Source organism: Paramacrobiotus metropolitanus, unplaced genomic scaffold (assembly GCF_019649055.1).
Source record: "Paramacrobiotus metropolitanus isolate TYO unplaced genomic scaffold, Prichtersi_v1.0 Parri_scaffold0000022, whole genome shotgun sequence".
Taxonomy (NCBI): domain Eukaryota; kingdom Metazoa; phylum Tardigrada; class Eutardigrada; order Parachela; family Macrobiotidae; genus Paramacrobiotus; species Paramacrobiotus metropolitanus.
In genome coordinates this window covers 108,135-123,775 of record NW_026570242.1, presented here as the reverse complement: position 1 = coordinate 123,775, position 15,641 = coordinate 108,135, and the positions used below count along the sequence as shown (strand labels likewise).

At 41.7% G+C, this 15,641-nt stretch overlaps 2 protein-coding genes across 5 annotated transcripts; one reads left to right on the top strand and one right to left on the bottom strand.

Moving 5' to 3' along the window:
• Window positions 1-512: 512 nt before the first annotated feature.
• Window positions 513-5,390, top strand: LOC129586773 (uncharacterized). Of its 2 annotated transcripts, none has more exons than XM_055480177.1 (7): window positions 513-1,430; window positions 2,876-3,043; window positions 3,243-3,464; window positions 3,792-3,923; window positions 4,082-4,314; window positions 4,429-4,474; window positions 4,719-5,390. In XM_055480177.1, exons 1-7 carry the CDS (start codon window positions 1,178-1,180, stop codon window positions 5,354-5,356), a joined length of 1,692 nt encoding a protein of 563 aa, XP_055336152.1. In that variant the 5' UTR covers window positions 513-1,177; the 3' UTR covers window positions 5,357-5,390. The 2 variants fall into 2 exon arrangements, with proteins under 2 accessions (XP_055336152.1, XP_055336153.1); XM_055480178.1 differs by having other exon boundaries at window positions 517-1,430; window positions 4,082-4,218.
• A 173-nt stretch (window positions 5,391-5,563) lies between these two features.
• LOC129586821 (uncharacterized) lies at window positions 5,564-8,734 on the bottom strand. Of its 3 annotated transcripts, none has more exons than XM_055480266.1 (2): window positions 7,802-8,734; window positions 5,564-6,453 (listed from the first exon to the last, which is right to left on the bottom strand). In XM_055480266.1, exons 1-2 carry the CDS (start codon window positions 8,091-8,093, stop codon window positions 5,780-5,782), a joined length of 966 nt encoding a protein of 321 aa, XP_055336241.1. In that variant the 5' UTR covers window positions 8,094-8,734; the 3' UTR covers window positions 5,564-5,779. The 3 variants fall into 3 exon arrangements, with proteins under 3 accessions (XP_055336241.1, XP_055336242.1, XP_055336244.1); XM_055480267.1 differs by lacking the exon at window positions 7,802-8,734 and adding an exon at window positions 7,012-7,239; XM_055480269.1 differs by lacking the exon at window positions 7,802-8,734 and adding an exon at window positions 6,731-6,981.
• Window positions 8,735-15,641: the final 6,907 nt, after the last annotated feature.

Here is a 15,641-nt window from a genome sequence, read left to right as displayed (position 1 = left end):
GTGAAAATGTTTATCATGACTTTTACGACGTTTAAGACGTTTCACAAATTTTGGGCTAATTTATACTCTACGTAAGCAGTAATTATTGTGCATATGGATGCAACTTTCATAGATGTACTGGATAACCTATGGTAGTATTTTCATGATAAAGAGGTGTTTGATTTTAGTAACACTGGCGCGCACGTTTAATTAATTTTCACATAACGTATTTGAGGAAATGTCATACAAACATTAATACGACTATAAAAATCGGCACTGCAGGCATTCGATTATTTTTGTCTATCGCATAAACGTACGTGTCCAGTTTCCCATTTTCATTTTGGTAATCTCAGTTATGGACGGTAATCAAAAAGTGCTATGCTTACACATTACGCCGCTTATTTGTATAGCAGATAGGGAAAAAGTTTTGAACTTTAAACATTTATGGTTTTATTGCCGTTCGAGCTTCCGTTCGTGGTTGCCACAGTTCATGGTGAAGCTCCACAACGATATACTCAACCAGTACACCCACAGAATTGTAGGCTATTGCAAAAGTTGATAATTCGCCAGTTGTGCGGGCCGAAAGATTCCATTACACGATTAGAGCTTAAACTACCAAACAGCCCATCGCGACGGTTATCCTTGTTAATCACTGGGCTACAAGTCTCAAGTCTCAACCCGCGTTTAAAACCATCTGATCCAGTCTGGCGCGCACACAGGGATGTAACTGGCCATTTCAACATTTCAGCTGACCAGCGCGATCGCATGCCGATCGTGCTCCATATAATCCGCATCATTGCCGTATAAATACCGGCATAAATACATACTTGTATTCCATTAATCTGCTGGATACATTTTCCCGTATGTACTGGTCATTTTGATGCTCATCATCGTAAACATGTCTTCTTTTTTCCCACCGTCACATGCAACAGCACGTCTCTGCATAAATGGAATTTAAAGCCAAACTAATGGATCTCAGCTGTTATTGTTGTCTTCCATAACACATCAGACAGGAACATTGCGCCATCATGCATCGCTTCGTGTTTTTCGAATATTTTCGTGAAAAGTGTCGTTTATCGAAACAGTTTGGCTAGTATGTGTCGCCGCGTCGGCGATTTTAACCGTTCCCAATTTAGCAATCCGAATTCGTTTTTCTTTGCACCATTAGCGCTGTATATATAACTGTGCCATCACTGCCATGGATCGTCGGAATTTTCTTTACGCTTTCTTCACCGCATTTGTTTTACCGGTTGGGAGCTACGTGTCTCCGTATGCTGTCGCTGACCCACCATGCCCGGCCGTACCTATCATTAATGGGAGAGTGTCTTACAAAACCGAAGAGAAGAGGGCATTGTTTACGTGCGATCCCGGTTTTCGATTGTTTGGTCAACCAACCATTCGCTGTCGCGGTGGAACATGGGATCAACCTGCACCGCTCTGTTATAATACAGGTACGCCTAGTGCGACATCAGACCTGTGCTGCATAGTGTGCAGAAACTTAACTCTGCCGCATATCACCGTTCCGCGAATTTTCAATTTTTATCCGCTGTACAATAATTTTATAGGTGTGCACTGTACAGTTAGGTTGCAAATAAGATACGATGTGGTACTGTATATAGTATTCGTATCTTCGTAGTACGGAAATCTGAAAAGGGTTTTGCTAAACTTACAACATAAATGCATTTAATTGTGCCGGTATACAGTATAACCGTCTTTCGTGGTCAAGTACAGTGCCAAACACAGTTACAGATACATGGACAAAGTGCCGCAAGTTGGTAATTCCAACAAAGTTATTTTTATGGACAGCGATTAAAAACCATTTAAATAAGAATTATTTCGAAGTATAGTTGGTTTCGCTGTTCTGCGGCCAGCTTTATCAGTGGGTGAGCTGGATGTTTGTGTTTACCGAGTTAAGGAGTTAGAGTGCACTGGAAATAGCTTGATCAATGAGGTTGCAGATGAGGTTTTGTTTATTATGATAATGCGGGTCCCAGGATAATACGCGATAGTATCAGTTGAATGTGGACTAATCTCTGCCATCTGTGCTATACCGTAATTTATGCTTAATTGATGCACTTCGGAATTGGTTCATGCGATACAGAAATAATAGGTATGAGTCAGTCTGAGAAAATCTGATCAATCTACTAGGCGCAGCTTTATTTAATGTTTGTATACTGTTTTAGAATGTTTATACTGCGTTACACTAATACACTAGCTAAATGGAACGGATATATAAAACTGAGCTCATTTCTTTGGTAAAGCGTTTAAAATCGTTTCTTCCCTGACAGTTCAAATTAAAATTACTGACAGTACTTAGTTGAATAATGTGCAAAATCGTGTCTCCGTATGCATTCAAAGAATCGAAACTTTAGTTTCCAGCAGTGCTTCTGTTTTTATTGTTAGCACACTCACACTAAGTACGTACATGCAGCAATGTCATCAACAATATGGAACCATAATGTTGTTATACTGAATTACTAATAATTATTAGAAACGACAAAAACAATCTGTGTCCGTTATGTTCAATTATTATACTGTATTTAATCAATATTGACAGTTCTAGATACTTTAAATAAAAGAGATATACTTAATTACCATAATTGTATATTATAAATTTTACCAATAAAGGAATAAAGCATACGTGTCTGTACTAACCAGACGAAGGTACTTATCGTTAAGTGATTCACATACGAAGGCAATGTATTAAAGGGCAACATGCAGATTGAACATGTTGTTATCCAGAAACACTATGTACACAAGTCGCGTTAAACTGGTGCTAGCAGCAAAACCAATACGAAACCGTAAAGGAAAATTTTCTTTTCGGTGAATTAGTTATCTTAACGTGGGTCCACTATGCATATAAGTAACGACAAAGAATTTCTTACTCTAATTGTAGAGCCAGGATGTCCACCACTACGGAGTATGCCGAATGGCTATCTCGTCTTTCAGGGTTCGGGAAAGGGTGTCGCATTTGCGAATTGTCACACAGGATTTGAACGCTTGGGACCAAATGTTTTGTATTGCAATGGAACGCACTGGAATGGATCACTTCCTGTGTGCAGATGTAAGCGAACATTTCCTCTTACCGCTAATGCACAAATTTTAATTTTACTCGTATTATAGCTCACAGTCGTAGTGTGTTTAATTTGGTATCCGAAGATATAGTCAGTATGAATTTTACACAAAAAATGTTTTCACTGAAAAAGAGATAATCTCAAAACTTGTATTAATATTTTTGCATCATCTATAGTTTGCATTTTCAGCGAAACCGGCAACCAAGATAAAAGCCTTAAACGTGGACAGTATGCGCAATAATTCACCTCCCTTGCCCGTAGAATCTAATCAAAACGGATTTGACTGTGATTTTGAGAAATTTGATATTGGAAAACCCTGCATTTGGGTTCAGAATTCCGATGCAATCTACAGGTGGACTGTACACAACGGACTAGACCACAGTGGACCACCCAAAGCTGTTAGCGGAAGCTGTAAGTCACTGCGTGTAGAACATAGAAGCGTAGAAGTACAGCTACATACTACTAACTACTGCTCAATCATCAGTATCATCATCCTTATCAATTTGTTCCTTTCTACCGGTAGCGGTTGTATTATCAATTATACTTGAAATCAGCTTGTTGTAAGTGTTAATTAAGTACTTAATATAACTTCGAACCTCGATAATTAAAAGCCATTCCAAACTTTCGAACTAAACAGTAGACTATATAAATCTCATCCATCGATTTATGTTTAATGTAGCTAATTTGCATATTTATATCGTACGGTACGAGTTACAATAATGCTGTTCTACCTGGCAGATTATCTGTATGCAAGACCGTCGTCTTATGGAGAGCCAAGCGATACTGCCAGTTTGATTTCTCCAGCCCTACCAAGTGATAAAGGAAACTCATGCCTGTTATTTCGATATTACATGCATGGCATCCGAATAAGTAAGAAACAAATTATCTAAAAATGAATTATCAAATATTTACATATTTCGATGTGCCAAAACGTAACCTAAACTATACCGGATAGCAATTTAAATTTTTACTTTACTTATATGGAATTTCTGTGCCACAGAAATCAAACTCTGATTTGGTATATTTAGGAAATTTAACCGTTAGAGGACAGGAACAATCCGGTGTCGCACCTATATGGGAAAGTGATTTCCTATTTCGTGTCAACAGTACCAACAGTGATGAATGGATGATGGCTCAAGTCCCGTTGCCTTCCAAAATTATACGGGTACTAGTGTCCAGCCGAAACATCTTACCATCTCTCGCTAGATTATTCAGGCACTTACATTTATTCTACGTCTTGTTCTTGTGCAGTCAACATGTTGTAAGTACCTCTACGGTGGCTCTACGATTGCCTGCTTCGTCAAAACTAATCTTCGTAGTTCTTTATTGAAGATGCACTACTCTAGATATATAATGCATTTTTGGTTTTATGCAGGTAGCCATTGAGGTGCAGAAAGGAATTCCATATTCTGCAGATGTCGGTAGGTCCCGTTATTAAACAATTTTGTGAATGAGCATATCCGTCGATCAAAATTAATTAGATCTTAGGGCGCCATTGGTATGCGGTATTACTGGTATCATTAGTTGTGATAGATTTACGAACAAAATATTCAAAAAAATATAAATCAGCCACTTATTTTATTTGTCAATTGAAATAAGTCTGTCCTCGCATGGCTCGAAATTTTACTGCAGTCTCCCGGAAGCTGAACTGATTTTTGGTTGCAGCCATCGACAACCTTCGAATTATACAGTCCACCAATTGTCCTCCGATCAATGCTGACCTTATAGACGTAGCACCTCCTGATGCTGGAAACACAACCAAGACAACGAAATCATCTCCCACAGTCCCTGCGGCAATCCCCACTCCCCGCCAGCTCGGTGACCTTTCGACGACCTTCAACAATCTATCAACAATTCCGCCATCGTCCGGTGAGGTCAACATCGACATCTACGAAGTTGGCAATCGGTCCTTCGTGGATGAGCCATCGAAATTCACCCTGCAAGTTGTACAGCTGCACAGTGCCACGATTAATCCATCGGACATGGATAATCGGGGCTATCTTGGCTATCTGCAGGCCAATCGTTCGGCACGAGTGGTCATTGATGCTCAGCCAAGCAAAACGGACAGCACGGATGAGCAGCCAGTGCGCAATGTATCGCTTATCACCGGTGTAACAATTGGAGCGGCGGCGTTGACCATGATATTGATCGCCACGGCGTTTATGATCATGCTGAGACGGCGTAGTCAATGTAAACAAAAACCTATTACCGAAGAGACGGAATTTCAGTATTTTTCCTATAGTAATGATGGATTTAGGGAGATTGGTGCAACACTGCCGGCAGATCAAGTTAATAAACGATAAACATGTCCGTAACGGGAGATATGAATAATGCACATTCCGGTAAAAATATATAAAAATATCAAAAGTAAAGTAAAAGTAAGTAATTTATTTTAGTACAAAATTGCATATGTATTCTTTGAAAATTATTAGCATTCGCCGACCGAAGGAGATTTTTATAATTAAGGAGATTGTCGTGATGTCTGTGATGGTCAGCCATATCAAAACTTCACGAAAGATTTAATTATGAATGTCTCTGCTAGACAAAACTGCGCAAACAAATACAATCACCAACAAATACAACCCGAATTTAAGTGTATCAAATATCTTCGTCAGTATGGATCAGTTAAACTCATCGCGACGCCGACTTATCAATCCAAAAAATCAAGAATTACAAATTTATGAATTTTGAAAGGGAAAGACAAAACACGTAGAGGTATGTAAGTATTATTTGCCACCGGTCTGTGCAGAGCTGCTTGCGCTAATTATAAAAACGGCAGGCGTATGCAGCGATGCTTCGTAGCTCGGCGGTGGTTCACTGGTCAACACCACCACCTGATCCGGACTGATAGCATAAGCCGGCGGCGGCGAATTACTGGCCACTGAATGGAGATCATGTCCGCTGCCGGTAGCGTGTGCTCCGGTTAATTCCGCATCCCCGGCCGACACCGTATATCGGGGCGGTCCTCCCACAACCTGGACGGTGGTCCCCGCGGCGTTGTTGCGTGCTGCTGTGGTCTGCGCTTTCTGCCAGGTAAGGTGCATTTTACGCAGCAGTACCCCATTTCCGGCGGCCCCGCCCAATCCGGCCACCAGGTTGGACACGCCCAGGATGATGTACCATATGGCCATATGGTCGGCGTCCACGTAGTCAGCCATGCGGGGAACGGCTAACTGCGAGGCGGCCGACAGGATAACAATGCCGTGGACACAGGTGCCAATGGAGATCAGAACAGCGATGGCCGTCATACACGAATACAGTCGCAGCCATGTTGTTGTGGGAAAGACTGGGCGCGAGTCGGAGGTGGTGGTGGGCGGACGCTCTAGGCACAGAGCGCTAAAGCCGATAATACCGCAAAACAACTGCCATACCGCCAAAAGGGCTTCCGTCACGGTTGTGCCTAATTATAAGCAACAGCATTAGAATTTGTCATTTTTATTGGCCAGTTAACATGACGTTCAGTTCACTATATGTGCGAGCCTTTTGCCGGTCAGGAGTAATTGTAAAATTACATTAATACGGGTGTAATTAATGTAATTTTACGACATAATATGATCACATAACTGCTTTAGTCTGCTTATGCACTGCGCAGCGTATAAAATGTTTATTTCCGCAGTTCATTCATCTATGGACTATCGGCAAGGTAAACTCCATTTTCGCAAAAAAATTAGTACTACCTTCAGTTTCTTAAATAATTTATAAAAAAAGGTGTGTATCAAGTGTAGACAGTATTATGAGATTCGGCGTCGCAATTGTATGTAGAGCGTGCTTAACAACTGCAATGGACATATTGTGTTGAAATTGCCAACACACTGAACAATGGTCATCGCCTTCCGGCAGCGCACTGAAGCGTGCAACACTCGCAGCTGCCGTAACTGAAAATCTTCGCCCAACAAGTTACTGGTTCACAACTTAGGAGGGTCTTAACTTCCTGATTAACCGGTAACAACTGTATTACATTGCAGGGTCAAGCTGCTGCACCAGATAAACTTTTCTCATTCTCTTTGTCACCGTCCGTCAGAATAAAAAACGTTAAGCACTTGTTGACACTGAAAATTCAGTCTTGGATGCTTCTGTGCACATAATTACGGCGAAAATTGATATCTGCTGTGCGCACTGGCGCATAAAATGATGTGATCTTTAGATTCTATTATGACATTTATTACTAACGTTGTAGTACCAAATGAATATATTTTTATGAGCGAAGTGCAACTTTGTATTATAGAATCGATTGCTTGGTTACGTTAACTAATTAGTTAACGGGCAACCCATCGCTAGATCAGCGGTGCAGTTGTTCCACGTATTAACATTAATTGTAAATTTTTGCATTCAACTAGAAGTGATTACACTCTTTTCACGTTCAATAAATCCAGTAAATTTTATGGTTTTAGAACTATATTCAAGCAATGAACTTTCAAATGTCTACTAAAAGCTAAAGTTATTTCTTTTGCAGTTTTTTGCTTACTAAAAATCATCAATTTTAAGTGCCAAAGTGCACGCACAAACTGAAAGCAGCGCAGCACACGTTTTTACCCTTGTAGTATACGCTTGTCTTCTACTATATTATGTCACTGCAGTATTCCAGTGTTATATATACGAGTATCGTATCTATATTACGTATATTTCGTTACATCATAGTGCAATGTAATTCCGAATATACGATACTGTATTTGGTTCAATATCATTCTGAATATAATATCAGGTACTTAAGTGCTGACCGTGCCGGCGTAGCAGAAAATAAATCATACCTAACATTACGGATAGTAACACCGTAATAATTCCCATTCCAGTATGAACTAGCGCTGAATGGAGAAATAACCGTTTCACATAAACATCATCCGCTGTGTTTCCTTCACGGATAGAGAATAACGCCGGAAATGAAAATGTGTTAGACCGGGCTTGTGCAGGCAGAGATCGAGAGCTTGCCGCGAATGATGCTGCAGTCTGGGATCCTGGAACGTCTGGCGTAGACTGCAGTGCGGCATTGAAGGATGGATGATACCTTACTAATCGATCCGATGTAAATTTGGGAAAAGCCATTCGAAAAACTGAAGGCGAAGATTTGACCCGACCATATGTTCACGTTGTACCGGTATTTGTCGAGCTAATCAACGATAATAATAATCCACAGGGAACAATTTAATGGTGGTCAATTCAGCGCTCTCACACAACCGTAATGCTGGGAAAATATAACCCCGGTGAGCCTTCGTTAATAAGGAACGTGCTCGTGCTTAGGTAAACTCTGGCAAACCATCTGTTTGGCAAGAAAACGACAACACGGATTAAGCAGTGTTATAAAAACATAACTTTACACTAGGAAATAGGTGACGGATTGGGCCAAGTTGCCGTTTAGCCGAGTAGGTGTGAGTTATGCGGATGAAGCGTTCTTGTCAAAAATTCGGCATACGTTGAGAAAAAACTACCGTTGATCAAGTGCGGTTAGTGGTGTCTCAAGCGATTTTATGATGAATCAGTTGCAGGCTACTAAATTGTAAGGTAAAGGTAAAGGCAAAGCGTAACCCGACTTTAAAAGCAATCTGCTATCCACATCGTCGCAGGGTGATCAGCCGCAGCGAGCCGGTAAGCACAAAAACGGTGGATGTACATGTGAGTACCTGCGCAGTGATCGTTCTAATGCATTAATGCGGTAAGACTTTCACATCCGTACACATATGCCGCTTACAAAAGTCATGACGCGATATTATAATTTGGACGTGCAAGATTTGTGCTGAGTAACCGGGCCAATTCAAAATCGATAGTCCTGCGGATCAATAATTTGTGTGCAGTAATATAATCAACGCTAATGGTGAAAATGGGTGGAGTAGCCGTCGAATATTTGCATAGTATACGATGCCAATCGGCCAAAATTAAAACCGATGGTATGACAGGGATAATGAATGACAGAAATTCATTAACAATTCATGACTTGTTTTTTAATACGTACGCGCTATTATGATGACACTCAGAAGTTTTGCATTCACGTGATACTTACTGTACATGCTTTGAAAACTATCACTCTATTCAAGTTTTTTACATTAACCGCGCACACTTTCCAAATGTGTTGCAACTTCGGCATGACTTGCTCGGCCTGGAACAGCGTTTAACAAAAATCGAAAACAAATTATCTGTACAGCACACTACATGAGTTAATTATCTGCATTAAACACGGCATGTTAATTAATCGTTTTCTTCCTTCAGCCTTTTTAAAATTCCCAAACTTAACCTAACAAACCGTAAGTCACACGGTAAACGCGTTTAAAATAAATTAAGTACGGGTCAGCATGTAGCCTGTAGGTAACCGTAATTTACATTTTCAGTGCCGACTGCAGAGTATACAAAAAAGTTGTTGCTTACGTACAATCATGATATTATCAAAATCATTATATTATACTGCTGTGCGCTCAAATAAGTAAGTGATACGAGCGTCCTTTTGTCTCTTATCTGAAAGGCATGATTAATAATTCATTATGTGAAATAAATAATTTTTAAAAATTATGTAATTTTTTCCTGACCGCACATACACTATTTATCAGTAGGTCACTGTATGTTGTTTTACTGATGACGCGACTACGTTTATTTTGACTGTTCCTAGGGTTAGTGTCCCAAAATGCGAACTAACAAAATTTAAATTCTTCAGACACGCGCGAACTTCTAATTTTGAATACAATGCAAGCAGAAACTCTGCGCTCTTTTTTGGAGTGGAGAATTTTTAGGATACGAATACGTACAATCGATTCCATTTAAATTCAGGGTCTCCTGTGGGTACGTGCTTAACTTGATGTAAGCAGCGCCCTTGTAAAGAATAAACTATGCGTGAGTCTATAAAATGATGTACTGTACTATTTCCGATAAAATCACATCTACAGAGCAGAACCAACAATTTGATTTGCACAGACAAAAGTTTAATAAATAAGAATAACAACGCTAATGTAAAAAACAAAGCGGTGAAAACTAAAACTCAATACCGTGATACTGTCAATTGCTAACCACATCTTTGCTACTGCATCAGTAGACATGAACAAGGCCATACAAAAACGTCCAAAACAGAATGTATGTCAGCAAACTCCCGAAGAGTCCATGGGAAAATATTAAATAAAGCTGCTTGAAGTAGGGTCGATACTGTGCACTGTACTTCTGCAGTACGAAGGCTCCAGCCAGTCCGTTGGCCAGGAAGAAAAACAAGAACCCATACAGTCCCGTCAGGCCGAGAATTCCCGCTGTGGAACCGCCGAGCAGAGCCGTGAATATCCGACAGTAGTCCACTGCAGCCATGTTGTGCATTACGGCCATTTCATTGTAGACAGGCAGCGACAGATCAGGCTCTCCGCGATCTGCAGGCATTCTGACGGGGCTCCGAGGGGAATGAAATATTTAGTGGAAATAGGCGTAGATCACTGCGTCCTCCGGCCTTGAGGATTCGAGGGAAGAATGCCTACTAAAGTAGTCCAAAAAACGAGGGTGGCACTGGTAAATCACAATCACGGTAAAGGTGGAATCAGTTGTGCACGAGGCACAAGCGCAACAACTGAAAAAATCCAGAAGAATCTTCCAGATCTTCCAATTTTAAGAGACGTCACCGATTTTTACAATTTTACTGTTCCAACTGCAAACTAACTTTAATCCATCGTAAGTGAATAAAGCGAAGAATAAAAACTGATTACCATGTAACTGTGGACGGCGTACAAAATTTTGTAAAGCAATAAATCTACTTTGGGTACTGGATCAAGAAATTCGACTTAAAATTTTTGATGTGAATTTTACTTCTGCTTGATTTTTGCGGCATGTGGAAAGTTTTTTCCCTTTGGTCCAAGTAGCACTTTCCGATTTCCGGGGTGTGGTCTTGCCTCATCCGGATTGGTCGGTTTAAATTCGTAATAAATAAGCGTAAACAGTGGAAAGAAAGCGGAAAACAGTTTGATAAGGCATATAAGGGCCGGGTGTTTGTATTTTTTTAGTCTGTTAATCAAGCGAGCGAGCGAAGCGAGCGAAGCGTTTTTAATTTAAAATGTGTGACGTGACGAACCGAAGAGCCGGGTTCCCGGGGTCCAGGGGCGAAGCCCCTGGCCGGGGTTTGGGGCGGAGCCCCAATAAGCAGGGGGTGCGGGGGGCCCAGCCCCCCGCTGAAGCAATTGAGAAGGTAGTTTAAAATCGTAAACCTAACCGGGTTATAATTGACGGACCCAATGGGGAAATGTGTGTTCGACCGTAAATTTGGACCCAGCGCAAACGCGTAGACCGGGTCGGGTGGAGCGGTTTTGGGGACCCGTGACGCAAATTATAACCCGGTCATTATTGACGAACCCGCCGTAGTAATGTACGGGAGGTCCGGAAATTTGGACCCGGGCCGGATTTTTTTAGCGGCCCCCGGGTGGAGCGGTTTTGGGGAACCGTGACGTAAATTATAACCCGGTCATTATTGACGAACCCGCCGTACTAATATACGATGGGTCCGGAAATTTGGACCCGGGCCGGATTTTTTTAGCGGCCCCCGGGTGGAGCGGTTTTGGGGAACCGTGACGTAAATTAAAACCCGGTCATTATTGACGAACCCGCCGTACTAATATACGGGGGGTCCGGAAATTTGGACCCGGGCCGGATTTTTTTAGCGGCCCCCGGGTGGAGCGGTTTTGGGGAACCGTGACGTAAATTATAACCCGGTCATTATTGACGAACCCGCCGTACTAATATACGGGGGGTCCGGAAATTCGGACCCGGGCCGGATTTTTTTAGCGGCCCCCGGGTGGAGCGGTTTTGGGGAACCGTGACGTAAATTATAACCCGGTCATTTATTGACGAACCCGCCGTAGTAATGTACGGGGGGTCCAGGAATTTGGACCCGGGCCGGATTTCTTTAGCGGCCCCGGGGTGGAGCGGTTTTGGGGAACCGTGACGTAAATTATAACCCGGTCATTATTGACGAACCCGCCGTACTAATATACGATGGGTCCGGAAATTTGGACCCGGGCCGGATTATTTTTGCGGCCCCCGGGTGGAGCGGTTTTGGGGAACCGTGACGTAAATTATAACCCGGTCATTATTGACGAACCCGCCGTAGTAATGTACGGGGGGTCCGGAAATTTGGACCCGGGCCGGATTTTTTTAGCGACCCCCAGGTGGAGCGGTTTTGGGGAACCGTGACGTAAATTATAACCCAGTCATTATTGACGAACCCGCCGTAGTAATATACGGGGGGTCCGGAAATTCGGACCCGGTCCGAATTTTTTCAGCGGCCCCGGGTGGTGCAGTTTTGGGGAACCGTAACGTAAATCATAACCGGGTCATTTTTGACGAACCGGAATGTAATATACGGGGACCCAGTCCAAATTCTTTTAGGCTAGGAACAGTTTTCGGGAACCGCAACGTTAAATATAACTGGGTCAGTGTTGACGAACCCAGTGATATACGCGTGGTAAAATTTGTACCCGGGAATGATTTTTTTGCGGCATTGTTTGGTTGGCGTTTTGGGAACGTTTTGGGAACCTTTTATCGTGAAAGTTCCTGCAACCATTTCTAAATTTTATCAATAAAATTACCGTACCCGCAATACGTTACTTTAGCAGGGGATTACTGTTACCATAACAGATTACGTTTTATGCAACGGATAATTATTTTCTTTAACGTATTACTATGGCGGAATACTGTTAGTGCTACCGTTACCGTAATAGATTACCGTGCATATTTTTTTCATCGTTTCGGGTCACCGTAACCGTTATTGCTCACTTTTAGCATCGGCAGTTGTCCCAATGGGTTGCTGTTACTTTAATAATTGACCGCTTCAATAAGAAAGATGATGGCGACGCCAGGCTGCACCGCGAACAACCAAATGATTATTGCTTCAAAAAAAGGATGTAAAAATCTTAAAAAAAGCTTACCTGAATTAAATTTAGAATTACTAACACTGGTATTAATCAAGAATTAACAACGGAAATTCGCGATCACGAAGGTTGTGAGTTATAACATTATTTGAAGGGGTACGCTTAAAAAGCGCACATTCAAGAATTTGTAAATTTTTAAACAAAATCCAAAGGATTCTGAGGCTTTTGAGCAGTTGTTTAAAATATGTTTTAAAACGTTGCCATAGCAAAACACCTCTTTAATAACGTCAGCATTAAGCAAGCGCAGTGCAGCATGAGAGAAGCAAGTAAAACGAGGGGATTCTATTGCCTTTTTTTTCTGAAGCAATTCTTACAGTTCCGCTTGAACTTTTCGTTACCGGTGTTGATACGGTAGCGGAAACTGAAGGCGGAGCCAAAGTCGACGCCAAGCTGCGGACCAAGCGAGCGCAGCGCAGGAAGTAAAACAAGGGTATTCTATTGCTCTTTTATTCTAGACAAATTCTTACAGTTCCACTTGAACTTTCCGTTACCGTGTTGATGCGGTAGCGGAGACCGAAGGCGGAGCCAAAGGCGACGCCGAGCTGCAGCGCGAGCAAGCGCAGCGCAGCGAGCGGAGCACTAAGTAAAACAAGAGGATTCTATTGCTCTTTTATTCTAAAGAAATTCTTACAATTCCGCTTGAACTTTTCGTTACCGTGTTGATACGGCAGCGGAAACCGAAGGCGGAGCCAAAGGCGACGCCGAGCTGCGGCGCGAGCAAGCGCAGCGCAGCGAGCGGAGCAGCAGGCAAAACGAGAGGATTCTATTGTCCTATTATTCTCAAAAGATTCTTCTTACAGTTCCGCTTGAACTTTTTGTTATTGTGATGATACGGCAGCGTGCTATCGTCTCTACGAAAACCGAATACGAAGTCGAAGGCGACGCAAATCTGCGCCGAGACAAACGCTCTGAAGCGAGCGGACCAGCAAGTAAAACAAGAGCATTCCGTTGTTCTTTTTATTAAAAAGGTAACTTTAACGGACAAACTTTTCGTTAACATTATCATATTCGGTAGCGAACTATCGTTGCGAGGAAAACCGAGGGCTAAGCAAAGCGGGTGCGCAATTGAAGCATCAAGTAGAACGAAACATTTACTTTTTTCACTTCAAACTTTTTTCAATAAATATTACAAAACCTTAATAAATTCTGCATGAAATTTCAGATATCAGTTCTCCAAATGAAAAAGAAATTATTTGACTGCTGGAAGAAAGTTTCTCGGCCTGGGCTGCAACTCCCTATTTCAAACTTTAAAACAGGCTCATTTCTGAAGGTTTATATAAATCTGAAAACAAAAGAACAAAAACAATAAACGTCAGCGTTTAACGTTCATGTTTTTTTGCGGAGAAAAAGAAAGGAGATCTACCTCAAAGGTCTTTACAATTACATACACCACTGTTCACAGAAATTTAATCACGTAGCCTTGCCCTCACGAGCATTGCGTATGTTGGACAAGGTTCAACGTAGTAAGTAAAGCGGTGAAATTTCCTGATTTTGAAACGACTTTTAACAAAATTCTTAAATTTTTAAAGACTTTCGAGGAAATTGTTGTAGAAATTTTTTGAAGATAATCACGCGATCCATGAACTCTATTATAAACCGAAGATTCTGGTAAGCTTATTCAAATCAATACCAAAACACTAAAACTTTATCGCGCCAGGTCACGTTGAGTTAGTACGATGAGACCAAAAACGACCGTGGATTACCAGCCATACTCATATGCGGGAAACGGGCACTTGGTGTTCAAAACCATGGTAAGTATGAGTTACTCGACCGCTGTTTTGCTTCAGAATTAAATCAACCGAATAAAACTAAAAACCATAGAAAAGCATGGTATCCTTTACCCAAGAAAGTTATCCATTTAGTAACCGCTACTGCGTTATTGTTACGTTGCCGCTGCCAACAGACATCGGATGAGGTGTTGAACCGATAAATCGTTTGCGCAATAAATTAAGGCAAACCACGCTTTGCGAAAACTTCGACCTCTAAAATAGAAATGTGTGCCGGCGCTTCTCGGATCCTGTGTGGTTAAATCGGCATATGCGATTTGTATAAGTCAGTGTGTTAATTCATCTACAGCAAAACAATCTTTCCGTGAATTTGAAAATACTAGGATTTAAATGGCTAAAACTTCTATGCTTCTAGCAACCAACTGAATAAATTAAAACAAAGAGTTTTTTTGGGTTGTTGACTACCGGCGGAGAATCATTAATTCGGTTGAAAACTAGGAGGCGAGCAGTTGCGGAATAGTGACTGCATAGTCAGATATTTGCGCCAAAACGGGCTTTTCTGCCAATAAACGAAACGATGCGGCAGCTTTCCATGTAAGCAATGGCATCGAGTTCTGGCCAACTGCCAATCTAGCGAAAATTTAAAAATCTGAAGCGGAACATATTTTCTGCTTTTCCATGGACCACCAGCACGAAAAGTAATATTTCTAAGTTTTTAATTTACCACCAACAATTGGTTTGATAGACCGTCACGAACTGTTAGAGTATTTTGCAGAGAATCACTGATTCACGGTTAGTCATCGACTGCGGTGCAGCGTGAATGGCGAATCAAGGCCGCCAGAAGTGTAGTGACGTGGACCATGTTTAGTACAGCCGTCTGTTTAGTGAACTGAGCTGCCAAAGCATTTTGCATAGTTCGCTCTTAACTGCGGTTGCGTTGGGAAATCTCTTCAATTAGCAGGTTACGTTTGGTTTTTTTCTCTGCA

Bases quoted from the DNA above. Each gene is read 5' to 3' on its own strand.
- LOC129586773 (XM_055480177.1), top strand. From the start codon at position 1,178: ATGGATCGTCGGAATTTTCTTTACGCTTTCTTCACCGCATTTGTTTTA. The intron at 1,431-2,875 runs GTACGCCTAGTG...CTCTAATTGTAG, and splicing joins ACCGCTCTGTTATAATACAG to AGCCAGGATGTCCACCACTA. The intron at 3,044-3,242 runs GTAAGCGAACAT...TTGCATTTTCAG, and splicing joins ATCACTTCCTGTGTGCAGAT to CGAAACCGGCAACCAAGATA.
- LOC129586821 (XM_055480266.1), bottom strand. From the start codon at position 8,093: ATGGCTTTTCCCAAATTTACATCGGATCGATTAGTAAGGTATCATCCA. The intron at 6,454-7,801 runs GTATGATTTATT...GCTTATAATTAG, and splicing joins GTTACTATCCGTAATGTTAG to GCACAACCGTGACGGAAGCC.